Source organism: Mchenga conophoros, linkage group LG10, assembly GCF_057382185.1.
Source record: "Mchenga conophoros isolate Kocher_MC1m ecotype Shallow Benthic linkage group LG10, M_conophoros_male_GT1.1, whole genome shotgun sequence".
Classification (NCBI taxonomy): domain Eukaryota; kingdom Metazoa; phylum Chordata; class Actinopteri; order Cichliformes; family Cichlidae; genus Mchenga; species Mchenga conophoros.
The window spans coordinates 32494128-32510336 of NC_140535.1; the positions used below are offsets into that span (position 1 = coordinate 32494128).

The following is a 16209-nucleotide window of genomic DNA, read 5'->3' on the forward strand; positions in this document are numbered from 1 at the left end:
GACACAAGATGAATACATAACTAATTCTTCTGCACTGAAGATGCCACTTAAGACAGAACAACACCACATGCAAGTTTATCAGGCAATGCCTGTAAAACATTTTCAGCCGCTAGCCCGCTAACAAGGTGACACAAGCACAGCACAACCTGTAATATCCCAAACCTAAACCCCTGAAGATCAACAAGCTATTATTGGCAGTTTGAATTCAATTTTACAATCAAATGCTAACATCAGTAGAAATTTACATGATTATAGACACAAAGATGATTTTGCTCATCTGACTGCAGTGTTTTTATCAACTGCGTGATAAATATGTTGTGTTCAGATGAGCAGAATCAACCTGGGATGTTCTTACCTGGATTACAGCATAGGGACCTGACACCCCTTCTATAGTTTGAACAAAAAAAACTTTTCTTCCTATTCATAATAAATGATCACCTCAAGCTGCCATGGTAACTGATGGCCTGCTGAACTGCTCAGATATATTCATGACTTTTTGTAACATTATTTGGCATTTAGAAATGAAGACATAAATGCATGAGCATAATAAATAATGTGGGAAACCATAAAAAATAAAAAGTGCTCTTATTTTATAATCCACTTTGATGTGTTCTAGTTCAGAGCTACAACAGAAGTTCTCTCCTCCAGCTTGTTCTGATGAGTTTATCCATATCTCTCCATCCTCCATCTCATCCAAATTAAATTCCCCTTTCCCCCCCATTATAATTATTTCCCATTTCATCACAGAGCGATGCATAAATTTGCACATCAACCTCTTGATAAACGCCCATGTCTGCTTTGCAGTGGAACTGAATTTATGTTCTTGTGCACTTTTGTTCGGTTGCCTGAGGACACCACTGTAATCATACCCCATCTATCCCAGTGTGCTGTCTCTGTAATAACTGATTCACTCAGTATGTGTTTTTTTGCGCCTGATAAACTGAAAAAAGAAACATCTGTGAATGTTACATTGCTTATTCAGTTTGGGAGGAGCAGTCTTTGCTGGTTTTGAGAAGCTTCAAGTCACAGTCCCAGCTTTATTGAACTGCTGCCTGTACAAGCAAAATGTACAATACAAGGTTACCACAGTGCACTTCTCTTGTATATAGAACTTTAGACTGTGTCTCCCCAACACTACTTATTTAAGTGGTGTTTTTTTTTTTTTTTTTTTAAACACAATAAATTAACTCTGGAAATAGATTTTCTGCATTTTTACTGCACTGTAACAAACTGTTGTACAATTATAGGACATTTTGACAACAACGTAGCGCATTTTAACACATCTAAACACTGTAAATACTGATGCCTATGGAGAAATTATGTATATACAGCTACAGCTATACCGTAAACCATTCATTCTATATTATACGACATTATTTTCTATATACTAAGACGTTGTTTATGTACATTACAGTACTTTACTTGCCCAGTAGTGGCATAACTCACTTATGAAGTTATTAATTGCTTTAACATACAAAAATCTAAAAGTTTACCGTTTGAATCCACACCTGTAAATGGTATTACAAAAATGTAATGTAATAAGTGTTTTTTCTGTTTTTGGTATTCCTATGACATTATCCTCACTTCATCTCCCATTGGTTAAAATTCATGAATGATCCTGGATTGAACACAGTTGAGAACTGAAGATACTACAAAGATTGTATTTAATATTCCACAATTTGGTTGTATATGTATGATGACAATACAGAGTCTAGTCTAACTTTTTTTTTTTTTTTTAACAGTAAGAAATTATAAAAATAAAATCTTACCAAATCATCAGAAATTGTGCACATTTCCATTTACCCAGTTTCTTCCTTCAATTTTATTTGAATTTTTTATGATAATATGCTCAGAATAAAACTTCTTTAACATATTAGAGGGTAAATAAAGTCTGCTTTTTTTTTCTTTTTTTTATAAAATGTTGACACCTGGAAATGCCATATGGTACTGCAAAAACAACTGAACAGTGACCTTTGTGTGGTCATAGGTATGAGTCATCACAACAACCTTTGCAATACTCAGTTAGATAATTCACACTATAAAGCCACATTATTGTCACACTTCTAGGTCTCATCATTGATCGTCCTCTGGGCTTCATTTTATAATGACACTGATTTATTTCTCTTCAGATTACTTGTGGATATTCAAGTCTCGTTCAACTAAATACCACTAGGCATCAGAACCCATTAAGGTATTCCTGAAATCATCTATAGGTGTGAATGCTCAGCAGCCACAGTCAATTATTCTGTGTGGCTTTGTTCTTTGTGTTAGGAGGCAGGCTGTGCTTTGCAATCAGTCAATATACAAAAAAGTATAACTGACTGAGTCACTCAAAAAAAAGAAAAGAAATAACCTACAATAAGCTTGTATTAGATTTCACAGTTCTTCCATAGCTGGAGTGAAGAAGTTCAAACCCTCAAATTAGAAGGAGCACAAGGAAAGAGGGGATTTTGAAACTTTACAACACTGCATGAGACAGATTTAATTTGTCAGTTTCTCAGAATCACAAAACAAAAACGTGCTTGTTTATTTGTCATCTAGAGGCAGAATTACAGTGGTGGACCAGCTGCAATAATAATGATTTGGAGTACTGAGTGACCTGAATGTTTTAAAGCTTCAACCAAACCGGGACTCAAATATGTAAATTTATCTATTCTTTTCACAATACATGCATTACCACACAAATTCAAAACAGCTGATGAATTAAGAAACAATAATTCGGCATTATTCATTGGACATCTACATTATTTAGGATTCTCTGATGCTACCAACCCCCCCCCCCCCCCAAAAAAAAAACAAAAAAAACAAAAAAAAAAAAAACAAAACAAAAAGTCACGTCAGGAATAACTTCAAAATTTTCAAGATGCCCCAAACCAGAGCGCCACAGTTTGACAAATTACCAAAAAGACCTGTAAGTAACGCATCTTACACCTATGCATCCCAACAAGGCAGCCACAGTTTAACGATTAAAATATTGACAGTTATAATCTTTTTTTTTTTTTTTTTTTTTTTTTTTTTTTTTAAGTATCTCTTCCTAGTGCCTTTTTTCCCCTCAACTTTCATCATCCTTCTTTCCCACCTCCTTTTGCAGCCTTCTGTTACAAAGCAATAACCCTCACTCTCACTAACCTGTCACAGTGCTTGTACTAATTCGACTTGTTTTTAAGTATCTTAAGTCAATGTCTGGTCCCATTTTTTAAAATAATGCATTAGAATAAAAAAAGAAAAAGAAAAAAAGAAAAAAAAAAAAAGAAAATCTCCTACCCAAAACTCCCTTCTTAGTATTTACAATAATGATGACTTCCACGTACAGCTCCAGCAACCGCTTCCCTTTCCTTTTTGGTTGACCAAAGAAAGTGAAAATCTATAGCAACACATTAAACTCAAATAAACAATGTTATCTTCAAAAGACGCAAGAAAATGATTTTCAGGGGAGGATTTAATCGAGTATATAACTTTAGAGCTACATCTTTCATCTGCATATTCATTAAACATGATGTTCGGTTCCAATAATAGTCTTTTGAATTCTAACTTTTGAGCACAAGAACTGATCTGAAGCTGACACACACCTACACGCACATTACAAAATTGCAATTTATGTAAACTGGGAACAACAGTACTCTAATTTCACATTTAATTTAATCTATTTTAAGATTCTTACACTTTTAACATCTAAAAATAACATCACAAGAAGTTAAATTAGCTTGAAATGAGCAGAAGTTCACAATCCACTTAAAACTTTCCTGAACCCAAAGAGTCAATACAACACAAAGCTGAGCACAGCAAGCACAGAGATAATATAAATCATCAGGTATCCTCTAAGTCAAACAGGAATAGTTGCATTAATTATGATATTAAAAGGAGAGAAGAGGCTGTTCCTGAAACGCCGCTCTGCAACAAGGCTATAATTACACAACATATAAACCTGGTACTAATTAGCACCTCAGAAAATATAACTGCACTGACAAAAACATCTCATCAATTGTTTATCTTCCTCATGTCAGCAGTGAGGCACCAAAACAAAACAGCGCCAATTAATATAACAGGCCATCAGTAACTCTGCGGGCTAGCCTGCTGCCATGGAGCACGGAGATTGTTAATCAGCCTGAAAGAAAGTGACAGGGTTTGATAAAATGTGAGCGGTTACCTGTCTCCTTAACAACCGACAAGAGCAGTTCACCTCTGAAAGTCGAGTAAAAATCCTCCTTCATGCCAGTTTCTTCTTCTTCTTTTTTCTCCATAAATTATTTAATATCTAAGGAGCTGGAAAAGTGAACCTGAAATTATGCATCACACGGTGGCTTTGCAGCAGGCTTCGTGATTAATATCGTGTTCTCACCTCCATCGAGGCCTTGCTGATAACATTGCACTTGTCCCCCCGATTTATTATGTAAGGGTTCAAAGCTGTACATTAATTCCAGAGTTCAAACTGATTAAGCTGTCTGTGTGAGAATACCGGTTCACACCAGAAAGTAGATTATTCTGCAGCTAACCTCGCTAACACTAGCCGGGCCACAGAACCCCCTCATCATCAGCATCTGTTCAGAGACGGCTGCAGGCAGCAGCTCCGAACACATTAACAATATAAATTCTTTTTATGCAGACAGGGAAGCTTTAGGCTTTGCTTTGAAAACTAACCCACGGTGTCGATTTTAGAAGGAAAATACACAAACAGCCATGACAAACATCTAGCATTAGCTGCTTAAGCTAAACATTTGCCCTGGCATTATTACAATGATACAAAAAAGCTCAGCTGATGTTACGAGCTCGCACATAGAGCTTGGTTAGGACTTGCATTTAATATAACCAAGTGTAATATTAGTTTGGGCCACCACCAAATTAGCTGAACCACACCAACTCCTCTAAGTTGCTGCGCCACTGCAAGCCTCTTTGAAACCCAGCTGTCCCTTTCCTGCTGTTTCTGCCTTATTCAGTATCATAGCTGTTCTAAGTGGTCTGTGTTGGGTTTTTGCTACAGCTGCCTGCGTAAAGTAAGTTGAAACGAGGATAGGAAGTAGAGCAGGGCGATATGACCAAAAATATTTATCACGATTTACATTTGAAAATTTGTGATAACGATATAACTGACGATATAATTGACACTAGACAAAATACTTTACAACTCCACAACTTTATTAGGGGGAAAAAAAATCAATGCATTTTCACTTAAACAAGCAGCTGTTTTTTATCTGCATTAAAGTTATATAAAAATTTAACAGTGCAAATGCAAATTCCTTGCTGACAGTTTAACTAAAAGGCATTTCCAGTGGAAATTGGCCGACACATCCTCAGCATAACCATGTATAATATCCACAAAACTTAAAAAGAGGTTATACACACACAATACAGTAACATTATGTTGAAGCACAGTACGTATCACTCCGCGAGGCGCCTGCCTACGATAGCTGTAATGCTCCGACAATCCATCCAGTGGTGCGGCTTCGTAGCTCAGCAAAGTCGTACTGAAACATTTGACAGATTTTCGAGCGCCGTGTACATAAAATCGTTTCGAGGTCAGTAAACACAACCAGAATTCATACATAAGGCACACGGGATTATAAGGGGCACTGTCGACTTTCAGAAAAATCAAAGGATTGATTTTAAGTGTGCCGTATTTTCCAAAAAACAGTAATAACGACGGCCCGCTAGCATGCTCTACCAAAGATAGTGTTTTGTTGTGTATCTGACGGACGAAAGCCAAACCAGTTCCACACCACTGAAGTTGCAGCATTTTTACAAACCAATCCGCTTTCGCTCTTCTCATTCTCCGTCGCCGCTATGTGCGTATGAAAACATAGGCACTGCGCATGTGCGTTTTACCCATATTCTAGCGCGATATTTCATTTTCTTATCGTTGCCCAACATTATACCGGTATTACCATGAACTGTATGATATGGCCCAGCTTAATAGGAAGGACCTAGAAAACAGCCTTGACCCCAAGTATTACTACTGCAGATAGAAATAATATTCTTGGAATTATACTGAATGGGTTACAAATAAGATTTCTGCAGTATGCATTATGTTTCTTATTTTATTGTACTTTTACTGACCATACTGGCAAGAACAACCAAATGCTCAGAAGTGAATTTAGGCAAGGCTCTCAGCAACAAGACTCTAGTCTTGTTAAGAAATGGCCGACAGGCCCAGTGAGATACATTTCTGAAATCCTGACTCACCACTATGAGAGAGAGTGTCTCCATTTCTCTCCCGGTCTGTTTATAATATACATACGCATGAGTGTCTTGGGATCACTTTCGGGCCTCCGCAGAAGCTGGCCGCCACGTTTACTTCTGAGCAGCTCGGTATTTGTGCAACAGTCAACATTACTAGCAAACAAATGATTCAGTGGTTTGTGTTTGTGCATGGAAAGGAGCAGGGGAGGACAGAACAGCAGAAATAGTTCACCTAAAGTTCAGTTATCTGTAGCAAGCCACACAGACTGTGCGTATGTACACGAACGCAGGTGTTTTCTCCTCAGTAGTGATGAGAGTGTGTGCGCTGTGTACCTTTGTCGCTGAAGTCGTCGACCAGGATGATCTCGGCTATGAGCTGTGGGGGAGAGCGATTCAGCACGCTGTGAACCGTCCTGAGCAGCGACGACCAGCCCTCGTTGTGGAACGGGATGATGATTGTGGTGTTGGGCAGCTTCTCTGCATACAGCTTGTGTTTACAGCTACACAAACACATGGAAGACACAAATAAGAGGGGAAATAGACAAAAGGGAAATATGTAATAATATATTTTTAGCCAGTGTGAAGTATCTCATTAACTACTGGACAAAGTTTGATGACTTCGATGCCCAATTACTGTTAGTAATACTAACAACCACGAACAATCTCGACACACACTTCTTTCTAGGAAAAATCAATCCAAAGCTCAGTGGTATTCTGAAATCGGTTGTTGCTACTGCGGTTCCCGCCTTCTGCTTTCTGTGTAGTACATGCAAAGGGGTGGGGGGCGGGGGATCCTAGAAGGGAACCTTGCCACCAAGTAAACACTGGATGGTACCAGTAATGACAAACCAATCCAATGCTCAGTAGTACTCTGAAATCTCATCTAGAAAATGACAGACAATAGTGAAAAATAGCTATAATTCAAGGCGTGATAACAAAGGCCTCCAACTCCATAAAGGATTATAGGCCTTTTCGTTTGGCCCCAACAGAAATGTAATTTTGGATTGCTCCCTGGAATTGGTCACTATTGGTCTGTTCTGATCAAAGTTGTCCCTATTACAGTATTCACATGGGTAATACATCTACAGGAGATAAATCTTGGAACAAGTGGTTGATGAGCAACGACTGTGTTGGTGTGACCAGTAATGGCCTGCATTTTCCATCCACTTTGTGCCAAAACACTATGGTAGATACACACCATAGTTCAGTTTGTTAAAGCAGAACACTGCATTGACAGTCTGAACATCAAGTTTCACAGCAAAACCCTGTGAACGCTGGAAAAACAAACACGTTACTGGTCACCTGACCGTTGCTTTCAAGCTTGGATGCTGCGAGCTGAAAACTGTTGTTTGGTCTCTGGATTGGAGTTTGAGATCCAGCTCTCATCACCAGTGAAGGTCCTTGACTTGAAAAGGCCAGCTTAAAACAGATTAACAGTTTAAATACTTTCTGTGTACAAGTGCAAGGTTGAAGCACACAATGACATGACCTATGAGCACTGATTGGCCAAATTTAAATCAGGGACAGTTTTTGATTTTTGTGAAGACGACATTTTCAGATGTCTTATTCTGTTGAGCTACAGTCTAACATTCAAGGACATTCAATGAGCTGTTGTGTTACAAGAAGAGGAAGAAATCTTTATTTTTAGAAGTTAGGAGGAAGATTTGCACATTTTTCCTAATAATCTTTTAATATTTTTAATGACCAAAAAAGTTGCAAAAATAGCTTTATTCCTTTTCAACCTGCTCGATGAAGTGTAACCTAAATAAATTGCAGATGGACTGGAGATATATAATGTAGCATACTAGCGTACTATAGTATTGTGTTAGCAACAGGCATGCCCACACTCAGTTCAGTGGCAAGCATTGTAAAATGTTTTATTCTTTTACCTTTAACTCTGCAAGTTCATCGGATTTTCTATACAACCTTTTCTTTGGGTACATTGTACATGTAAGCCCTTCTCTTTGTAACAAAGGTTCATAGAGCCTCATCATCATGTCTGTTTGGCCTTTACCAAAATGCAGTTACCACATAGTTAGAATAATCCTCCATGTGTTTCTGTGCTGGGGTTATTATTTAAAATGCTAATGTAGAGCGTGGTAGAAATTCTTCTGGAACCTGTGGAGCTGCCCTTTACCTTGCTGTACTGCTGTGCGCCCTCTACCAGCCCAACCTGAACAATGAGCTGCTCTTTTAATAAGATCTAATGAAGCATACCACCTGCTGGCTTGCCCCTCTAGACATTTGTCTCTTCTTTCTCTCGCTCTCTGAAAGATCAAGAGGAGAATCTATCGCGGCAGTAATTAAGTCTCTCAAGGCCCGTGTGGCTGCCTGAAACCCATCCTCTGTGTCTCTCCATCATGTCATTCAGGTAGTGAGCGAGAGCGAAATGGATATACGAATCCTGTAGAGGTGCCCGGGCCTGATGTGAATAGATTTGGCACACAGCTGTCGGACACCCGTCACTCTGTTACTTTGACCAGTAAAACAGATACACCTGCTGGCCTCCCCCATCCCCGTTACCCCTGTGTGAAGTATCTGGGTAGGTTTTAATAATCGATTCATCGATTAAAATCGATTCTGGCTTGGATAACGTGATATCGATTCATTAAAATCCTGAATCGATTTTTTTATATAAATGTATTTTGCCCAAAATTCCAGAATCTCAGGTGAAACGTCACAAAATTTTGACAACCACCAAACAGCTAAGACAGTAAATGAGAGCAGGTACACGGCTTCTGCACAAAGATGTAAACACAAAGCGCGGACCTCACGGCACGGACACGGTCGGGGCTGAAAGCCGACAGCTCGCTGATTCTGATGTTTCGGCGGGTCTGCGCTTTGTGTTGCACTGATTCTAAAGCTGTTAGTTTGATCTCTCTCCAAACAATATTGATCCAAACTACGCTCTCTCTCTCTCTCTCTCTCTCTCTCCCATTATTTGCTTGCTTGTTACGCGCAAGTCTACCGTTGTTTACAGCGCTGTCGGCCGATGTTTTTTTTTTTTTTTTCCCCTTTACTCACTTCCGAAAAGAAACTTTTTTAAATTATGCAAAATGCTTAGCCGTGTCTCTAATAAAACCGCTGTAACTTCAGAGGTTGTTCATAAGTTGATTAATGGTTTTCTTTCGTTTTTGATGTACTGCAGAATATTTTTATAAAATCCCAGGAAAATCACCTTCATGTTTTTCTGTGTTTATCTTCAGCTACTTTGACACAAAGGCATCTGCTGTGATGCTCACACCTTTGATAAAGTCTGGAAAGTGTCAGCTTCCTTTTTATAGATACAAAAATATGTAAATGTACTGATCTGAATTATAATATTTCTGACTGTGTGAGGAAAAATTTCCCAGATTCAAATCAAATCGATTCAGGACCTTGTGAATCGGAATAGAATCGATTCTAGAAATCAGTGACGATACCCAGCCCTACATCTGGGTCCTCATGCTAGTTTCCCACAAGCCCAAGTGGCCTAGACAATAAAAATGTTCAGTCTTCAACAGAACTCTGTTGAGTCAGATTTTAACCATCGCCCGTTGGTGGTTCTGGCTGAGCAAAGATCCAGTTATGAACTCAAAGCTGTCATATATAATGAAAAACCTCTTCTAAAATAATGGTTGTGAAAGACATGTCCAAAATGTTGAACCAGAAAAAAGGCAAGAACAAGAACTCCAAGTTTTTCTATTAAGTTATCATTGTGCCAGCACCTGTACCTTTACTGAATAAAGACTTTCCCTCAGCTCACTTTAGCAGAATCATTATGTTCTGAACCATTGCCAAATTATTTTAGCATATTCAGAAAGCTCCCTTGATGCAATCAGGATAAAAATAACACCAAAGACCTAAAGACGAATTTAAAGTAATCCCTGTGTCTATGTACAACAGCTCAACCTTTAAAATCATCCAACATTAGCAGGCCGGGCACACCTGAAGCTCTCGACTGGAAATTTCTCACTTATCTGCTTTTTCTGACATTTGATTCCACGCTTGCTTCACGATACTGCTGCCTGTGAGTTTGCAAAGTTTGAACTCTATTCCCTTGACAGCTATAACAAGCAAAGAGTTCTCTGTCCAATATAAACTTGATAAAGTGTGCCACCGTGATGCCGTACTGGTGGAAACTGGCTCTGTGATGGAAAATGCTTCATAAAGGTCACAGGATGTGGAAACTTTATAAATCTGAAGAAAGGGGGGGGGGGGGAATCAGAAAGAACATAAATGCTGTCCTGGAGGGACCTTGCAAGGGAAAGCATTTAAAACTGCTTCCCACAAGAAAGTGACAGCAGGGTCAGAGAACAGCCCTGTCAGGTAGAGGGAAAGAGCTCAAGGCTGATCTGTGACGAATCGGGTCACCAGATCCAAAGCTGTTAAGCAGATGATATTTATAATGTTGCCGTTGAGTTTATTTTCAGTATTTTGTTCTTAAATGAGTCAGAGGAGAAGCTGGAAAGAACCCAGCACTCTGTACTGCAAACACGGGCCCATATGGCTCACCGTGCTTCTACAGCATCTGTCTTTGAATACTTTGAATACTAGAAAATGCTCAGCTTAATGTGCACCTCGTCATCGCATCAAGTCCACGACACCGGGGCAGTAAACAAAGAAGCAAACATCTTGTCTCATCTTATTCATGAAGAGTAAAGCCAAGTAGTAGTTAAGTTAAGTGCTAGCGGTTGCACTTGTTGTTTGTTCATGTTATTCTTCAACTGGTCTTTTCTAGTTTTAGGCATAAATTCTAGAACAAAAGCGTGCTGGGTCCGACTCCCAATTCTGGTCCCCAGCATGGTTTGTTTTTTTCTGCTAATCAGTGCTGCAAAACAGCTTAATATTCTACAATGTCATTGTCCAAACTGAAGCACAGACTTTTTGGATGGACTGTACCACACAGCAGTTTTTATTTGTCAGATATTAAATGCGTTACATAAGGCAACAGCATTAAAAAAAAAAAAAAAAAAAAAAAAAACAAGGCCCAGTCAGTGAGCTGAAGTGAGGCCTAGTGGACTGCTAGCAGCCTACTTCGCACGAATATGTCACTCAAAACAGGTAAAACCTTTAATAATGAACAGGCCTCGATAAAATTTAAAAAGATGCGTTATGAAAATCATAACTCCTATAAAGATGTTATGAAGATGTTGAACTAGCAACCGAGATATAACCGCCTTTTGTACCAGGCTAGTAAGGCATTCATTTCTGCTACAAAGCTGCGGCATTTTCCATGGATGTTTACGGGAATAGACCTGCTTTTGAAGAGAGCCTCAAGTGGCCATTTCAGGAATTGCAGAATTTGGCTTTATTAGAAGTTTGAGCAAAGCTTTGCCTTTGGGATCATCTTCCATCTCGGAGTAATCAAACAAAGATGACAGAATTGATTAAAATGACCTCCAATCAATGAAGTTAACACATTACACTTCTTGCTCATAAAATCTGCCTTCTGAATGCTTCTACAAATGAACCCCTCCTTTAACTAGAAACATGAGAACTGATGGGTGGCGTTTGCTATGCACATTCATGTTCCCACAGAACAAAATTGTTTTCACACCATTTTTATTCCACGAGCTTTCTGCAGACTCCAACAGTAAAGCCAGACATTTATTTAAACTCCAAAGGAGATAATCCCATTGGACTCTAATGGCCTCTTGGCCACAGATTAGCAAAATCATCAATATGTTATTCATTCCATCCAGTTCAATAACCATGGCAGGAAATGGGGGTCATAAAGGGTTTTTGAGTTTGTCTCGTTTATTAAGCTTCCCTGTTGCTTCACTGTGACCAATCAAAAAGAGCCAGACTTTCCACTTTCTCCATCCTCTGCACTCATTCTCCTCCCAAGAAAATCCTGGTTGAAAAATATTCGCAGCCCCACAGCAGCCAGACGGAAAGCTGCTCCCGTACAACGTGGCACATGTTCTGTCACTTCCTAACACCTTGCACACAGGGGGACATCAATGACACTGTTAATTACTATCAAGAACATGGTTTACAAGTACATGGGCGACACATGGTGCATTATCAACTTCTGTGTGTAAAGCCAACTCTCTCCTGTTAATAGGCTGGTCAGGTTGATAATCGGAGCAATTGTTCGAAACAGTGCTCGTCGTAATGAGTTGGACCAAAGCCAGCCTGGATAATAAAGGTGCAAACATTACCAAGTAGGTTTTGGTTAGGGCAGAATTGTCCTGGTGTCTAATAATGGCTTTCTGCTTTACATTGAAATCGGTATTTGCTTCACTTTGGACATTTTGCATTTTTTCCTCTAGAAATCACTAAACTCTTTCAAGCCTCCATAGCAGATTTTGACCACACGCTAAACCCAAATGCACCTACTCTTTAAGTTCAATAAGTAGTGTTAATGTATTCAGAAATTAAATTAATTTAAGCTTCTTGAGTTTCTGTGACAATTTTCTCAGTTTTGACTACTTTTATCATGTCTGCACGTGTCAGGAGAGTTGGATGATGCCTGTATGGAACCTGTGGATTGCTGGGTTGATGAATACGTCCATTTCAGCACAGATACAGTTAAGCTCTGGTCATTGTAAAATGAAAATAACGTGAACATAATGCAGTTGTTGGTGATTGTCAAACATCAAACTTGTGGATCTAAGTGAACATTTGTCACTTAATCAAAAGATTTCAATCTGTTAAAAATTGTTATGTTTAAAAATAAATTAGACTAAAGAGACTTTTTAAACAGTGCATTAAAAGAAGGATATTTAACCATTTGGATTTTGAAGTTGCTAAATAGCATAATATTTATATATACACTATACACTACTATACAATGTAGTGTAAAGTGCTTTGGGGTCCTTAGGGACTGAGTAAAGCGCTATACAAATACAGGCCATTTACCATATACTGCAGAAAAAGTACCCATTCCAAACTCATTAAACTTTCACTCTGGTTAAACAGCTTTACAACATTTTTCCTCTTTTATTGCTGTGGAATTTCATCAGGTCTGAACTTTAGAGTCGATTCTTCTTTGTTCAAGTAAAACAACCAGTCAGATGACGTTACGGACGGACATATCAAGGCTCTTTTTGGACATTCAAACTAAACCAAATGTAGTGTTTAAGCCTAAAGTTGTCTTCAGACACAGTTAATCATTGGTAGGAATTTGACCTCCTTATCTGACCCAAACAGCGAATGTACCAACTATATGCTAGCTCTAAGCCAGAGGTGTCACACTTATTTTAGTTCATGGGCCACATACAGCCCGAATCGATCCCTGAGGTAGTAAAACCAAACATCAAAAGGAAGGAAGAAAAGAACAGAATAAAATGCCCTCTCTAAAGAACTACAAGTGCATCCTACAAATATGAAGAACAGCCTGATGTCTCAGTAAAATAAATGTAATTGCATCATAATGTCTCCACATTAATTACATTTACTTTCCTTACAACTGCATACCAGTTTAGTGGTTATTTGTATCCCTCTAATGTCAATCAGCAGTATCCTTCACTCTCATCAGTAGTTGCTTGAATCACTCTGCCGAAGCTTAAAGTAGGTCCAAAGTTAAGTTAAGTTGTTTTTTGTTTCTTTTGGTTCTATGGCCTGTGGTCACCACATTGCTGCCAGCTTCCTGTGAGGATGTGTGGACTTTCCATACATTTTCACTCCTGTATAGTCTTACTGTCTGAACATAGCCATGCTGGTAACAGCAATGCATTTCATTTTAAAATATATTTCACTGCAAGTTTCACTGTTTTTTCTTTCAAGCCAAAAGCCAGCCTGCTGGCTACTCCCAAGGCCTCATGTTTGACATCCGTACTCTCAGCTAAACAGCAATGAACACATTGATTGTGTTTGTGCGAGTATGCCTGTGTTCTGTTCTGTAAAGCACTGTAATACACAGTTTTATGCTTAAACCTAAACATTATGAACGCCTTTCCCGTCCTTTTCAAGGCAAAAAAAAAAAAAAAAGAAACATTTCCACTGACCTTCACTATTAATTAGTGTAAATCAGCATCTTGTTGAGCAGAAAGCTTATCTGAATCACTGATTTCAAATATTATCCTTGCACAACATGTATCTTACACAAAGAGCTGAGAACCAGCAGGTTTTCAATCCAGCTAAAGGACTGCAGCAGGTGATTCATTTTTTTCCTCTCCGGTTGATGGAATGCCAATCTGTAAAATAACCTGCTGCAGTCTTTGGCTGGAATGAAAACCTGCAGACCCTTGGTCCTGTGTGGCCCATTTTTGCCTCTATGATGAAAATGCTCACACCAACAGAGATGTATTTTTTGTAGAAAATGGCAGTTTTGCCTGAGGCTACTGGCCACTTCGCTAGAAATTTTAAGAAGTGTTTTCTCTTTTTCTTTTAATCTGGTGCCCACCTCACACTCAATAGAAATGACTGATATGGCAGATTGAGATGTGATAAAAATCCCCAACATAAGCCTGTTGGAACAGCACTGAACAACACTCAGTTATTCACTGACTCATGAAGTCTACCTCTGTAAAAACTCTACTGCTAATCAAATGGCAGCTCGTGTAGTAAAACTTTGAGTGTTTTACTACGCAGGCCAGTAATGTGCAGTCTCATATACAGAGTGACGCTAGAGACTCTGCAGATTTATCTTTAAACATATGAATAAGACTATAAAGTGACAAGTTTTTTGGTGTTCTACCGAAAACACACATAACTCACTTTGGATGGCGGATGTCAGGAACAGAGCGGTTCAGGGAGATGCGGTCGCTGACGTAAATGTTGAAGCCGTTTTCTCTGTAGGCTTGATCGACCCGGTCAGCATCAGTCAGGGGGAACGGCTTCCCCTGTTCACCGTTACCTACAAATGAACAACATTTCATCACAAAAACTTCAATCTATACAGACCAAAAGGGAGCAAGCAAATCTCACACGTCATTCTCTTCACAGAAATTCAACAAGAGGGGAGAAATTAAACAGTAAGTGAATTTGGGCTTTTAGTGACTGCATCACTACAGGAAGAGAGGCGTGCACGAGATAAAGAAAAGAACTTAACGAACTAGAATTACAGAATTATAACTGGAATTAAAATTATATTCACTGTAATACCAATTTACTCAAATGAATGCTGTGTTTTATTTAAGAACACTTCAAATTAGCAATTGAGTCCATGACCTCATCAGGAAATGTTTTCTCACACACACACACACACACACACACACACACACACACCCCTTTTGGACCCACAGGAGTCGCCCCCTTCTCATGCTTAGAAAGCTCCACCTTTTAGACCTAGAAGCTGCATCCATCCTAGAACACTCTCCACACCCACTTGTTAACTATAGCTGAAGTCAAAACTAATCTAAAATATATTAGTTTGTCTCTGGATATATAAATCGGAGATTAATGTTTGAGAACAAAACGACAAAAGAAAAAGCCACACAGGATAATATTACATCACCATATTTTGGGGATTCATTAAAAGAAGAAGTATGGTCCTGTGGAGAACAAAAAACAACTCTAATCATCTACAGACATGCATGTTTCATTAAGCAGAAATTACCCACGTTTCCCTCCAAAAGGAAAGAAGAGTGGAAAATAACTTTTAGCCTTTAACGGCTCATTTCAGGAGATAAACCCATTTGGACTAATTTACACTCAGTGTGTAAAAGCTGTTTTCCCTGAACAGAAAATTAAACCCAATCAGTGATGATTGTAGAAGATATAAACAGTATTTATGGCACCAGAAATGTATCCAAAGCACAGATTTACACCCTTGCTGGATACCAGGAGAGCAACGCTCTGGATGTGTGTGTGCAAATCCAAAAGCATCTTTCTTCATTAAGTTTCATTTTTTCAGGAGTTGTAAAAAGAGATTTTGACAAACCAGATCGAGATGCGTCTCTTTTGATTGCTTCATAGTCATGCCAGTCTTTTCGCCGCACACCGTTGCGTCCCAGCTGAGCGCCCTTCCCCGCACGATTCACTCCCTGATGGAAAAAACAGAATTGGACAGAGGGATGGTTATGAGCACCGTCATACACACAGACACATCTGCATTTGCTCTGCTCTGATGGCTGGATTAACCAGTGAACAGTATATTGGCTGCCA

The 16209-nt window shown here is 39.0% G+C and overlaps 1 protein-coding gene across 1 annotated transcript in view; it reads right to left on the reverse strand.

Moving 5' to 3' along the window:
• The window catches only part of LOC146566249 (polypeptide N-acetylgalactosaminyltransferase 10-like), a 121291-nt gene that overhangs the window by 71427 nt on the left and 33655 nt on the right, over window positions 1–16209 (reverse strand). The window contains exons 2-4 of the mRNA XM_085289850.1: window positions 15986–16088; window positions 14821–14959; window positions 6508–6674 (exon numbers count right to left, since the gene is read on the reverse strand). Of these exons, the coding sequence (XP_085145976.1) occupies window positions 6508–6674; window positions 14821–14959; window positions 15986–16088 (409 nt within the window). The remainder of the gene's footprint in view (window positions 1–6507; window positions 6675–14820; window positions 14960–15985; window positions 16089–16209) is intronic.